Source organism: Nuphar pumila, chromosome 13, assembly GCF_984573655.1.
Source record: "Nuphar pumila chromosome 13, dmNupPumi1.hap1.1, whole genome shotgun sequence".
Classification (NCBI taxonomy): domain Eukaryota; kingdom Viridiplantae; phylum Streptophyta; class Magnoliopsida; order Nymphaeales; family Nymphaeaceae; genus Nuphar; species Nuphar pumila.
The window spans coordinates 19605983-19620202 of record NC_143261.1 but is presented as its reverse complement, the minus strand read 5'-3'; the positions used below and the strand labels follow the sequence as shown (position 1 = coordinate 19620202).

At 42.0% G+C, this 14220-nt stretch overlaps 1 protein-coding gene across 10 annotated transcripts in view; it reads right to left on the bottom strand.

Annotated features, from left to right (window-relative positions):
- Positions 1–14220, bottom strand: part of LOC149818005 (protein ALWAYS EARLY 2-like) — a 115306-nt gene that overhangs the window by 33448 nt on the left and 67638 nt on the right. For all 10 annotated transcript variants that reach the window (XM_089985868.1, XM_089985872.1, XM_089985877.1 and 7 more), the window contains 2 exons: positions 7779–8021; positions 7528–7692 (listed from right to left, as the gene is read on the bottom strand). In XM_089985868.1, coding sequence (XP_089841994.1) covers positions 7528–7692; positions 7779–8021 — 408 coding nt within the window. The remainder of the gene's footprint in view (positions 1–7527; positions 7693–7778; positions 8022–14220) is intronic.

Below are 14220 nucleotides of genomic sequence, written 5' to 3'. Positions count from 1 at the left end.
TATAAATCACTTTTTGAGATGTTTTTGATGGTCAGATGTGAACTACTCGGGTTGTGTAGGCTAGAAGCATGTGTTGCTACAAGGTTATTTATTTTATTCATGCATTGCAAAATTTATTTCTGAAAAATTATTGGTAATCCAAAATTAATTGCCCTCTTAAAATATGACAGGCCAGGGCTCGAAGTTGATTTTGCATATAAATTTGCAAAACGATTCTTGTGTAAAGAACTTGAAATTGTTTAAAAAGGTAAAAGAAACCAAAAAGTGTAATTAATCTTTTCCTTGATGTTCATTTTACAGTGTGAGAATCTTGGATAGCGGTCATGGGGGATCGTGAGGATACTAAAACTTCGTGTGTGATTGTGCCCCTGAACCTGATGTAGTGGTTCACCTCACGATTTTAAAAATATTTCATTCACTTTGCGTGAGGTTGGTGGTGTTGACTCAAGTGTAGTTTCGGTATACCAAAAAAGTGGCATTAGTGGATGTTGATTTTCCTGATGTCCCGATATTAGATATTGATTTCTAATGTTCTGATGGATGATGTTGATTCTTGATATCGGTCGAGAAATAAGTGTGGAACCCAATAATAAAATACAAATTTATGTGTTAAGCTACAATTGGGAACGTAACTTAAACTTTAAGAATTTGTGCCCATTTTGAGTATCCACGAGTTTAAGAAAAAGTGAAAGTTAAAATTGTGTGCAATTAATAGGGACATGTATGCAAAAACAACTCTGATAAATAACTTAATAAGTTATTCATGCATCTTTACTGTTTCACATGATATTTTGTTAAATGCTTGAATGGTAAGTTGATTATGGTGAATTGTTGTTGTAATATTCCTTTGAAATTACGCCTGAATTTGGTTTATGCTATTTCCTTATTGTTTGAATTTTTAGAGGAATCCGTACAAAGAACTTTGGTTCTTACCACAACAACAAACAACAAACAACAACAACAACTACGCTTTCATCCCAAAACAATTGGGGTCGGCGATATGAACCAAAAAAGAAAATCATTCTGGGTCTTCCACATGAATCCTTCTCCTCCAATCATTTCTGTTGAAAGAAGCACCAAACCCTAGGTAGAGAGAGAAATAGAGGGAAAGATAGAAGAGAGAGGGAGAGACGGCTGCACAGAGAAAAAAACACTTCACTCTTTCATTAGGGCATCTCTCTATGTTAAATAGAGAGAGGCTAAAAAGACTAATTACATCTAAGCCCTTTATGAAAAAAATAATTTCAAATAACCTCTAATATAAAAAGACTTAACTTAAAACCACCTATTCTCAACACTCCCCCTCAAGCTAGAGCATAGATATCAATCATGCTCAGCTTGTCACAACATTTTGAGAAATTAGGTCTCGCCAGGGCTTTGGTAAAAACATCCGCTACTTGATCTTCGGAAGATACATGATCGGTGCAGATAAACCCACCTTGAACTAGGTCACAAACATAGTGAGTCAACTTCAATATGTTTAGTCCTTTCATGAAACACTGGGTTGTTGGCAATATATGTAGCAGCCCTATTGTCACACATCATCAACATAGGAAGGGATAATTTCTCCTGAAGCTCGGTCAAGACTGATTTTACCCACATAATCTCAGCTGTAGTCTGGGCCATTGCTCGGTATTCAGATTCAACACTCGACCTGGCTACAACGGTTTGTTTCTAACTCCTCCAGGTAACAAGATTTCCTTCCACAAACACACAAAATCCAGATGTTGACTTCCTATCTTCGACAGATCCTGCGTAATCTGCGTCAGTGTAGGCAACCACATCCAACGATGGATTTCGTTTAAACAATAGACCTTTACCAGGAGATGACTTTAAATACCGAAGAACCATCATAGTTGCATCCCAATGAACTTTTGTAGGTTTGTCCATGAACTGACTGATTTTACTCACGGCTAATGAAATGTCAGGTCTAGTAACAGTCACATATAGCAACTTACCCACCAAGGATCTAAAGCTTGCACTATCCACATAGTCAGACTTCTCAGCGAACATGTGAGTTTTGGGATCCATTAGAATATTAGCTGGCTTAGCTCCTAGCATTCCAATCTCTTTTAATAAGTCCAACACATACTTTCTTTGAGACGACACTAAGCCCTCTCTGTTTCTTGCAACCTCGATACCCAGAAAATATCGAAGGTGACCAAGATCTTTAGTAACAAAGTGCTTCTGAAGATGATCTTTTGTTGCAGAAATATCTTGGGCACTGCTCCCTGTTAATATGATGTCATCGACATATACCACCATAACAACAATTCCAGTACTGGTTTTCTTGATAAACAAGAAATGATCTGAAGCTGACCTGACAAATCCAAAGCTCGACATTACCTCAAATAATTTGTGAAACCATGCCCGTGGACTCTGCTTCAGGCCATAAATAGCCTTCTTCAACTTGCACACCTTCTGACACTCCCCCTGAACCTCGAACCCTGGAGGTTGTTGCATGTAGACAGTTTCATGCAAATCCCCATACAAAAAGGCATTCTTGACATCCAACTGAAACAAGGGTCATCCATGGTGCACAGCAACAGAAAGAACGAGACGAATAGTGTCAAGATGAGCAACTGGGGAGAAAGTTTAAAAAAAGTCAACCCATAAGTCTGAGTGTAGCCTTTTGCAACCAACCGAGCTTTGTATCGTTCAATCGACCCATCCGAGTTATACTTAATGCTATATACCCATTTGCAGCCTACAATATCTGCATCTGTGGGAGGATCAACCAAGTCCCATGTGCCTCGAGACCATAGGGCATCCATCTCATCACGCATAGCCTGCATCCAGTTGGAGTCGACTAGAGCTTGTCTGTGATGAAGCAGAACAGAAGAGGCAGACAGAGCAGAAATAAAATTCTTCATAGAAGCCCCAAGATTAGCTTCTGATACAAATTGCGTGATGGGGTAAAGAGTGCACTGTCTCTTTCCCTCGCAGAGCAATGGGAAGATCAACATCAGATGTAGGGGCAACAGTTTGCTCAGAAATACTTATCTGAGGAGAAGGAGGTGATGGCAACATGGAGGTAGGAGGCACCCTGTGCGTGTATACTATGGGAGGGTTTCGGAAGCGAGACACACCTGGAACCAAGGACTGAGAAGGAAGTGACTCTAACGGAAAGGGAGGAATCGGCAGAGGAAGGATATCACTAAGGCTCTCTTGTAGTCTGGGAGTAGTACTTGAAAAATAAGGAATAGACTCAAAGAAGGTAATGTCCGCACTAACATACTCTTTATGAGATATAGGGTCGTAGCAACGATATCCTTTTTGGTTCTTAGGATACCCAAGGAAAACACATTTAATAGACTGCACAACAAGTTTATCTCGATCCGGACCTAACTTATGCTCAAAACACACACATCCAAACACTTTAGGGGGGATAGGGAAGAAAAGAGCCTCTGGATGGAGAATTTGAATAGGGATCTGGTCTTCTACAGAGCTTGACGGCATGCGATTTATCAGAAAACCAGCTGTCAGAACCGCATCGCCCCAGTATGAAGCAGGCATATTGGATTGAATCATAAGGCACCGAGCAACATTAAGGATTTGTCTATGTTTCCTCTCAGCCACCCCATTTTGCTGGGAGGTATGGGGGCATGTAAATTGGGGTTGAATCCCATTACCAGAATAGAATTGAAGTAAGTCTTTGGATTTGAACTCAAGAGCATTATCAGTGCGAACAATTTTAACACATACATCAAATTGAGTTTTTATCTCGGCAATTAAAGATTTAAGAATGACAGGACCTTGAGACCGATCTTTTAACAGGAACACCCATGATAACCTTGAGAAGTCATCAACAATAACTAGATAATAACGACACTGAGACCTATTCGGAATCATACTCGGACCTCACACATCGACATGAAGAAGATCAAACAATCCTTGACTTGACAAACTCTGACTAGTGGGGAAAGAGCTTCGACAATGTTTTCCCAATTGACATGTTTCACACTGAAAAGAAACTGAGGGAGGTATATGACGAATGACACGACGAAGTTTTGTCACTGGAAGGTGACCCAAACGATGATGCCACAATAAAGGACTTGAGGATGATGTACCAGCAGAATAGGCCGAAACTTCTGGTTGGTGTAGGTAATACAGACCACCTTCCTCATAGCAGCCACCATTTTTTCTCCCCGTCAGCAAGTCCTGAAAGGTGCACCCCATAGGATAAAAAATCACTCTACAATTCAAATCTTTTGTCATTCGACTGACAGATAGTAAATTCTGTGGAAACGAAGGAGCATGAAGAACATGCGACAATTGAAGAGTAGGAGTAATAGACATGCTTCCTTGCCCTACAATTGGGGAAGAACTACCATCAGCAAGACGTACTCCTTTTTAACCAGTCACAGGTTTTAAACCCAAAAAATTACTCGAATTTCCGCACAAGTGACCAGAGGCTCCAGAATCAATGATCCACCTATCACTTTGACCAGATAGGCCATCACCTGCCGAGCACACAACCTCCGCAACAGAAGACTTCGAAGTGGATGAACGTAAAACAAGGAGCTCGTCATATTCAGCCCTGCTAAGTGTTACATAATCATTGGAGGAATCTGCATCTGATTTAACCACTTGAGCCATAATATAAACACTTGGCTAGATTCACAAAATCAAGGAGCAACCACACGCGCACACCCACAATCAACTACGAACCTGACTATATCAAGTTTTGATTTCACCAAAGAAATCTGAGAAAAACGACTTGCTACTATTCAGATCCAAACTTAAAAATTTTAAAGAACCTTGACCAGCACCTTCCACCTCAACCGCGGATGGCTATTGGTTGCAAATCAAGATCACACATCCCACACGATAAAGTTGTGTCTGGTTTTCAGACTATCACACATCAGTTTTCCGCGACTACACAGTTTTCCACACCAGAGATAAAATCTGGACAGGCTTCAAGTGACACAAGGAATAGCGTGTGTTATCATCACGCATCAGCCACTAAGACAACCAGTAGCAGAACTCAACACAGAATCCCTCGACAAAAAAAATTCCCACAAACAAAATATTTTCCCACACTGCAGGGAATCACGCCTGCTGCTTAAAAAAAAAATCTGCAATAAGTTAACATGTTGCTTTCACAACACATACTTTCCAGCCAAACAGATCACGACACAGCAGGGAACACGGCTGCTAATATTCATCTTCAGAAATCTACCAACAAAATAGAATCTGAGATAAACTCACCATCCAGATTCACAACTAGCGATAACTTGAGCACGCAGAAACATAGACCATCAAAGAACTCGGCAACAATACAGTGTAGAAAATTACAGCATCACGGCAGAGATAAACACAGCAAGGAATCACGGCATCACAACAGAAAATCAGGGCAGAAAACCACGATCCACACGCCACAGTCAACTTCCACGTCAATCTTCAGCAGACCCGATCTCCACTTGATGGGTAGCAGCTGGCGACTTCAACCATGACAGAAAATCGAAGACTTGATTTTCTTTCTCAAGCCTTCCTAACAAACATACCCAGATCTGAGTAAGATCTGATTCCTCCCCCTTTTTCCAGATCTTCACCTTGTACACGACGAGTTCTGGCACCCACGACCATTGGGTCTTCATCCACCTTCCAGATCTGGCTTCAGATGTGAGTCATGACCTCCAGTCAGATCTTCATTGTTGTGACTAGGTCTGACTACAAATCTGTCGCCAGATCTGATCTTCACCAAGAGGCGTTGATCGCTGATCAACAGAGGAGCGATATCCACCAAGAGGTTTTATTGCTTGAAGGAAACTGAGATTGGAGCTCAGGCACCCAAGATCGCACGTGGCTCTGATACCATGTTAAAAGAAGCACCAAACCCTAGGTAGAGAGAGAGAGAGAGGGAAAGATAGAAGAGAGAGAGAGGGAAAGATAGAAGAGAGAGAGAGAGTGAGAGGGAGAGACGGCTGCACAGAGAAAAAAACACTTCACTCTTTCATTAGGGCATCTCTCTATGTTAAATAAAGAGAGGCTAAAAAGACTAATTACATCTAAGCCCTTTATGAAAAAAATAATTTCAAATAACCTCTAATATAAAAAGACTTAACTTAAAACCACCTATTCTCAACAATTTCTATCCAATGCCATGTCCTCGGTGAGGTTCAAAGTATTCATATTATTTCCTATCATCTCCATCCAAGTCTTCTTAGGCCTACCCCGACCTCTTTTAACTAATATATTTTACCATTTCTCCATCTTTCTAACTGGAGCATCATTAGGCCTTCGTCGAATATGTCCAAACCACAGTAAACGATTCTCTCTCATCTTATTTTCAATGGATGCAACGCCTACCTTCTTACTTATCTCCTCGTTTCGAATCTTATCTTTTATTTATTTTCACACATCCATCTAAGCATACGCATCTCAGCTACACTCATTTTTTGAATATGATGTCTCTTGACAGCCCAACATTCCGTATCATATAGTAAAACAGGCCTAATTATCGTCCTATAAAACTTTTCCTTCAACCGCAATGGCATTCTACGATCGCACAACACTCCAGTTGCACTTTTCCATTTCATCCACCCAACCTTTATCCTATGATTTACATCTCCATCAATTTCTCCATATTTTTTAATGATAGATCCCAAATATTTGAAACAGTCATCCACAAGTATTTCTTGCTCACCAAGCTTCACTACACTCCCATCACTACTTCGTTGCTTACTAAACCGACATTCCATATATTCTGTCTTACTCTTACTCAACTTAAAACCTCTTGCTTCTAATGTCTGTCTCCATAATTCTAACTTAGCATTAATCCCAACTCTAAACTTATCAATCAAAACAATATCATCAGCAAACAACATACACCACGACACATTTTCTTGAATTGATCTCGTAAGCTCATCCATCACTATAGCAAATAGGAAAGGGCTTACCAATTTTCATAAAACTGTTTTACAGGATCAAATACTCAGTGATGTTTCAACTGGTTGACTGGAGCCTGTGAGCCTTAAGTGACTAGTTCTGGATTCTTTGAGAGAGTGACTCGTTATGTCATAGACGATTTTACTGTTTCAGCTTATTAGCATTTATTCATTGATTAATAAAAATTCGATTAATTCTTCTTTGATTCAATGCACAGTCTGGTTGTGGTTTGGTATATTAAATTTGTGAGGCCCCGGATCCTTGAGTTTGTTTTCGCAATTCTTTTTTTTTTTTTTTAAAACACTATTTTTATAAGGATTAGTTGGGGTCGTTAGATAGGGGATGGGCTTATGCAAGTGGATTCATAGGAGTCTCAATAGAATATTTAGACAAAAGCATAAATTTAGACAAACACAACTTATTTATAACCAATAATGTGTCACAATATCTAAATAAATGTTTTCCTAGAGAGAAGAGAAACAAAAAAATGTAATCTACTTCCAACATGAATTAAGTGGAAAAATAGAAGGCAGGTTGTTACCATGAAGGACATCACTGAAATCAAGATGACAAGTACGAAGAGGAATTATAGGTAAATAATAAGGGATATGATTAAGACATGTTGCATGTCCTGACCTTTTTATCAAGAGCACGTGTTAGATCGGTAAGCGCTCTTATGTCAGTTTCCGTTGCTTGGATCTGTGCCAGAGTGCAAGATTGACTGTACATTGCATGTTGTGCAGCAAAAGAAACTTCATTTGCAGCAGCTTTTGCCTGCATAATTGCATCAATGTCGTCCGCCTGCATCAGATGATATACTTTAGGATTTTATTAAAGCTGAATCCTGGACCTCAAATCCTCAAAGCAGAAGGCTTATAGACACAAACCTTTGCCTGTTCTAACAATGTATCCATACAATGGTTTGGCCCAACAAGGGCAGGCCCATCAACATCGTGCTCCAAATTTGCACTTCCAGCAAATTTCATGGGCCCTGCTGTTTTCCAATCTTTCACCTTAACATTTGGTTTAGGCTCATGGAAGTCCTCTTTGAAACCATCAACAGCAACGGGCTTTCTTCTAAGAGCTTCAGACATGTTATCCAATGGATTTAAGGGCATGCAATCGATATCCTGAGAAAAGAAAAGGACAGTTATCTCAGCTTATTGAGAAGAAATGAACTCTAGCACATAAATTATTCAATAAAAGAATCACAATGAATGGAAAAGAGAAAATTTGGTTATTATATACAATTCTTTCACCTCCCTCACATGTGCATGACGTCAATTCAAAATCTGTCAAAGGAGAGGACGCTAAGAGCTAGAAGATCATATCTGTATGACATCTTCTAAAAGAGGATAATATTGGCGGGGGTGCAGGAACTAAACGTAGCCCCTTCTTAGTTACAGTTGATCATGCATCTGCACATGATAGTACAATTCCTGATGCACTTGGGATGCATGGTACAAAATCAAGAAAAATAATGACAAAAACAAAAATTTAAAGTAAAGTTCACTGTAAAAGCTTAGAGATTTTTCAGAAATAAGCATGGTTGGCAAACCAGGACATGAATGCGATATTCACCATCCTGTTTGAAAATTTATGATGTATAAAATATTGAAACTGTAAATTGTACATTATATATAGGCTAATTTGGTCATTTTCGGAAACACTAAAACATATATATTAAATAATATCTACAGTGGAACTGTGGGACTACTCCATGATCCTCTCATTCTTCTCCCCTTCTCACTTCCTTAGAGAACCTTCCCCAAGTATAGTGTTCAAGAGCCTTCAGATTGATGCACACATCAAATACTAAGTTTGGCTTGAAGGAGTCAGCAGAGACAGGATGCGGACAAATTCTACACCTTGTTACTTTAATCTTGCAGTGTTTGGTACATGCAGTAACAACATGATTGCTATTGTCCTATTCTGCAGTAATAGTGGCAGCAGGCAGGCATTCCTCACTAGAAGAGCAGCTACATAGATATTTAGGATTACTATCAGTGTTATCAGTATCGTATGATACGATACACTATATCATATTATCGATGAGGGAACCAATATGACATGAGGGTCATATCATATTCAGTATGATTATCACACCGATATGATATAACTTGTACAATATGTGTGTATTGTATGATATACCCCATATTGTACGAGTCGACCCCCTCATAAAAGTGGCAACCGGCCACTTCTAGGGGGATATTTTTTAGCCTCCAAGGGTCATTTTGGCCTTGTTTTCGCATATTCTTCCTCCTCAAACCTCTTTTCTAAGTTTGCCCACCTTATTTTGAGGTTAAATCCACCCTAAAAATTGGAGCTTTTACTAGATCTGAGCCTTATAAGTGTGATTTGCCTCAAATCTCACCCATTTCCATCCTACCCAACTTTTTTTGGGCTTTTAACCCTCAAAACCGAACCCTAAAACCCCTTATTTTCATCCTACACACTCATTTTTTGGCTTCTAACTCTTGAAACCGAGTCATAGTGGTGTGGTTTTGTAATGAAATAAGAAAGAGTACCTGCACTGTGTCCAGTACCCATACCCATGTCGACATGGGTACGGCAGGTGTATTGACGTGTCTATGTTACATAGATATCAACACATGTCTGTTTTTCTTCTGAGATCTATGATTGTTATCACCATTAAAATTACTGGCCATCATCAACTATTCCAAATGTTGGCGTCATGTAGTTAGCACCCTCCTAACTGTATCCTTGAAAAAATATTGCTATCAAGTCATAAATCACATATTCATGTATCAAACCACAAACACCATGTTCATGAACAAAAAAATCATATTGAAATGCATTTTCAAGTTTTCAGCAATGAAATGAAGTTCTCAGAAGGCACAATTTGCACCATCCTATGTTCTCATAGATTCTTGGGATTGTTGAATAATCCCAAATTTCTGCCCATTCATTGATCCAGATTCATCATTAGCAAACTCTCAAGGATAAGAACAAGAGTTTGAAGAGGATTTCAGTTTTCTGCCTCCCATACATGCAGGATCCTTTTTTTTTCTGTTTTCATGTACTTTGCTATACAACTCTCCACCCATTAATGTCAGCTCCTTTTGGCCTCACTATGCAACTAATGAAATTATTTTGCACCTTTGCTACATGGAGCATTTATTCCATTCAAACTTCACATAAATGAAATCACAATGTTGTTTAGCTGTTTGTGCAATGTAAATTTATGCATAGGTATCTACCGCATATATGCAAGGTGCACATTTCTTGTAATAACCGGAAAAAAAATTGTTGGACCCGGGTCAGATCCAGATTTGGACCCGACCTGGATCCAAAAGGAGAGGCGGTCAGGCACAGCCTCACCGCCTCCCTCGGGTCATCTATAGACAGCGAGGCAGGGGGGTTTCAAATACGAAACCCCCCCTCACCGTCTCTCTCCCGCTCTCTCGTTCTCTCTGCACTCTCGCCCTCCCGACTCCCATCTCTCTGCTCTCTCCCCCCGACTCACTGGAGACCCCATCCACCGCCGGCTACCACCTTCTTCCTTCTCTATGCAGCGGAGGCGCCAGCGACGCTCGCACGCAGACAACCCTCCTTCTGGCGACCCCAGGTACGCATCCACCTCCCCTCTTCTTTTCTTTTCCTTCCACCTCCTCTTCCGCTTCTTCTTCTCCGTAAGGGGTCAACCGACAGGGGGGCTAAGCCCCCTGTCGTCGGCAAGGGGACTCCCCCCTGCTTCTCTCTTTGGGATCGACCGACAGGGGGGCTGAGCCCCCTGTCGTCGCCTCTCGTCGGCAGGGGGACTCCCCCCTTGCCTCTCTCTCTGGGTCTATTAGGAGGGTGGTGCCGAGCACCCCCTCCTCGCCTGTCTCCCTCTCTTTCTCTCGATTGGGTGGGCAGGGGTCGAGCCCCTGCCACCTCCCTGCACCCCCGTTGTTCAGGGGAGGGGCAAAGCCCCCTCCCTGCGACTCCTTTTAGCGAGGGAGGGGCGGAGCCCCTCCCTGTGTCGTGCTTGTAAGGGAGGGGTTGATTCCCCTCCCGGTGCCCTCTGGTTGCAGGGGTGGGGTCAAGCCCCTCCCTGCATCTCCTTATGGCAGGGGAGGGGCTGAGCCCCCTCCCTGCTTCCTGTTACAGGTAGGGGAGGGGTTGAGCCTCCTCCCTGCTCCCTGTTACGGCAGAGGAGGGGCTGAGCCCTCTCCCTGCTCTTTGTTTTGACAGGGGAGGGGGTCGAGCCCCTCCCTGCTCCTTGTTGCGGCAGGGGAGGGGTTGAGCCCCCTCCCTATGCCTCTTCTCTCTTTAGGCAAGGGCATCGCCCTTGCCTCCGCTATTTTTTGACAGGCAAGGGCGAAGCCCCCTGCCTCTCTTCTGCTTTGTCAGGCAAGGGTGCAATCCTCTGCCTCGTTGTTTGCTGACAGCAGTTTAGCAGGGGCTCGCAGCCCCTGCACCTGCTTCTTGCGCTGATAGTAGGTGTGTAGGGGCATGATGCCCCTGCCTCTGCTTCCTTCACGGCAGGACCACGGCAGTGTCACTGACCTTCTATTTTTGGTATTAGCGTGCTAAGACTATCACTTTTGCAGCTCGTACGACGGATCCCGCTCGCGCTCTGCGACCCGAGCCGTCAATTGTTTACACCCGCAGACGCCAACAAGGTTGCAACTCTCCAAGGTAGGGGAAGATTGCATAAACTTGAATAATTGAATTAAGTTCAATTAAACTAAAATCGACCATTAAATATAAATATATATATATATATATATTTATACGAGTATGCACTTAACTCAAGGACACAGATTCGTGATCCTTATCCTTTACTTTCTGTCAGTTTTTACTTTGTCATCGCGCATTGCGCAAAGGTTTTGCGTTGCACTCCTTCTTACAGTCTTTACTTTGCCGTCGTGCATTGCGCAAAGGTTCTGCGTTGCACTCCTACTTACAGTCTTTAGTTTGCCGTCGCACTTTGAGCCCAGACTCTTGCTTTTGCATATGTGTTGTTACTGTCTTTCTATTGCAGATGACGCTCAGGTTTTCGCTCATTGCATACGTTTTTAAGGCATCCTCGTCTAAGGAGAGGGATACCTCGCAAGGATCCTGGCTCTTCGTGTGCGCAGTTCCTGCATAGTAGACTTGAGATTTAGGGAACTGCACAAAAGCATCAAAGACTGCCCAAATCAAAGCATTTGGAAGGATGTGATTGGCTAGTTCTGTTCGTCTATTCGGCATATCTCGGATGATCCCGAATTGGGGTTCGAGCGATCTTCTTAGCGGGGGCTCTATTGAGAAACATGTATCCTGTCTATCGAGGCCGGTATCAAGTCATGCAAGTCATGTAGATACCCCGATAGCGGATGAGATTCTAGAAAATCGCATGTCAAATGTTGGCACAAGCTACTAGCTGTTTCAAAAGATAAAGAATGTCAAAGTATAGTTTGAGAAGCATTACATCTTTGTGAAACACTTCTGATGAAGCTCTTATTGAGGAGCTATACTCTTTTCATCCTAGAGTACTTGTAGTCGTGCACTACACGCTAGTACTACGATAATCGGATGAGACGGTCGTGCGACCTCGAACAATGCTAAATGCACAATGTTGTAATCACATAAAATGGCCTCACATTCGCCTTCACAGGCAAGATGCTCGAGTGTTTTAAAGACCACAATATAGAATGGGTCGTTAGTTAAGCAACCCCTAACACATCCATTCACTTCTTGTTGTCTGTAAAGGGAGAGGACAGAGCGGTACAAAACTCCAATAAAAAGGTTGTTAACAACCACTCCATGGGCAATGATCCGGCCTCCCTAGTCATTGGAGTTAGAGGAAATGGGCTACAATAGTTAGCTCAACACTTCTGCAGAAGTTGGATGCATCCGTGGCACTGCTTACCTGCCTTTGGGAAATCCTCTCTCAGCTAAAACTGTCCCTTTAGGAGCGGACTCAACTAGCTATTCGGGTTATTGAAAATACATAGAATAACATACGCCCAAACTAGTCTCGGTTGTTTCTACGTTTTGCCTGCGTGTACCCGTAGGCCAGTAATATCGAAACATAAAGTTTGTTCACACTGGTTGATTGCTCGCTTACTCGATAGTTCAGTATGCTACTCGTTGAGCTATGCACGCCTGTCAAGGCGTTACTCTATTTGGTTAAATTGCTTATGCAGTTCTTTGTTGAGTAATAATTAGCTTCTCATACTAGTTAAGTGCTTATAATAATAGCATTATGTCAGTTGCTACATATTAGCATGTGACTTACTTTACCCCTTGGTCGAACTGCTTGGTGCTTGTTGTAGCGTAGCACTTGCTGGCTTGCGTCTCTTATGATTGATGTGATTGCATACAGCTCGTAATCTACGAACTGGTGGCAACTAGGATTGATGTGGCCGCTTGTCTTATAAGCTGCTTACATATTATGATATAACTGTTGTCGTATGATTGCTTATCATGTATAGCTTATGAATCGCTTGTGATGCAATGGTTTATGCCTTACGATTAATTTAATTACTTGTTGATGGACTGAGTCATTTGATGGTAATTGTATGTTTTACGAGCATTGTTATGAGTACTTGTCTTATTCAGTTGTTTTGTTTGGCTGTCGGATAGAGTTGGTTATTCTTCGCCTATAAAATAAGTTGGATTGCCATATCTGTGTGTTCTCATGTGTCGTTTACGCATGCTTTGAGGTCCTATTTGAGGATTATCTGCGATGGCGTGTATAATCAAGACCAGGTAACCGGCTAAAGTGGTAGATTCTCTGTGAGGATGTACACTGTCTACGAACGGGTAGCCGCAAAGACGGTGAACACCTGTGAGGAAGTGTATGGTCCAAGACCAGGTATATCATCTAGGGCGGAATTCCTTGTGAGGTTATACATTTCCCAGACCAGGTGATCCGGCGTTAATCTTGTTGATTATTATAGTGGCTATCGACCCTGAGAGCGGTCATTTGTATTGATGCGTGTATCGCAATAGTTTTCATTGCATATGGCATTTGTTGGGGACCGAGTTCCCAAAGGATTCTCTGTAAGGGTATGTATGATCAAGATCAGGTGACACGGCTAGAGCGGTAGAATCTCTATGAGGAGGTACACTGTCCAAGAGCGGGTAGCCGCAAAGACAGTGAACTCTTGTGAGGAAGTGTATGGTCCAAGACCAGGTATACCATCGAGGGTGGAATTACTTGTGGGGTTGTACATTTCCAAGATCAGGTAACCCGCTAGAGTGGTAGATTCTCTATGAGGAGGTATACTATCCACGAACGGGTAACCGCAAAGACGATGAACTCTTGTGAGGAAATGTATGACCTAAGACCAGGTATACCATCTAGGGCGGTAATTTCCTTGTGAGGTCGTACTT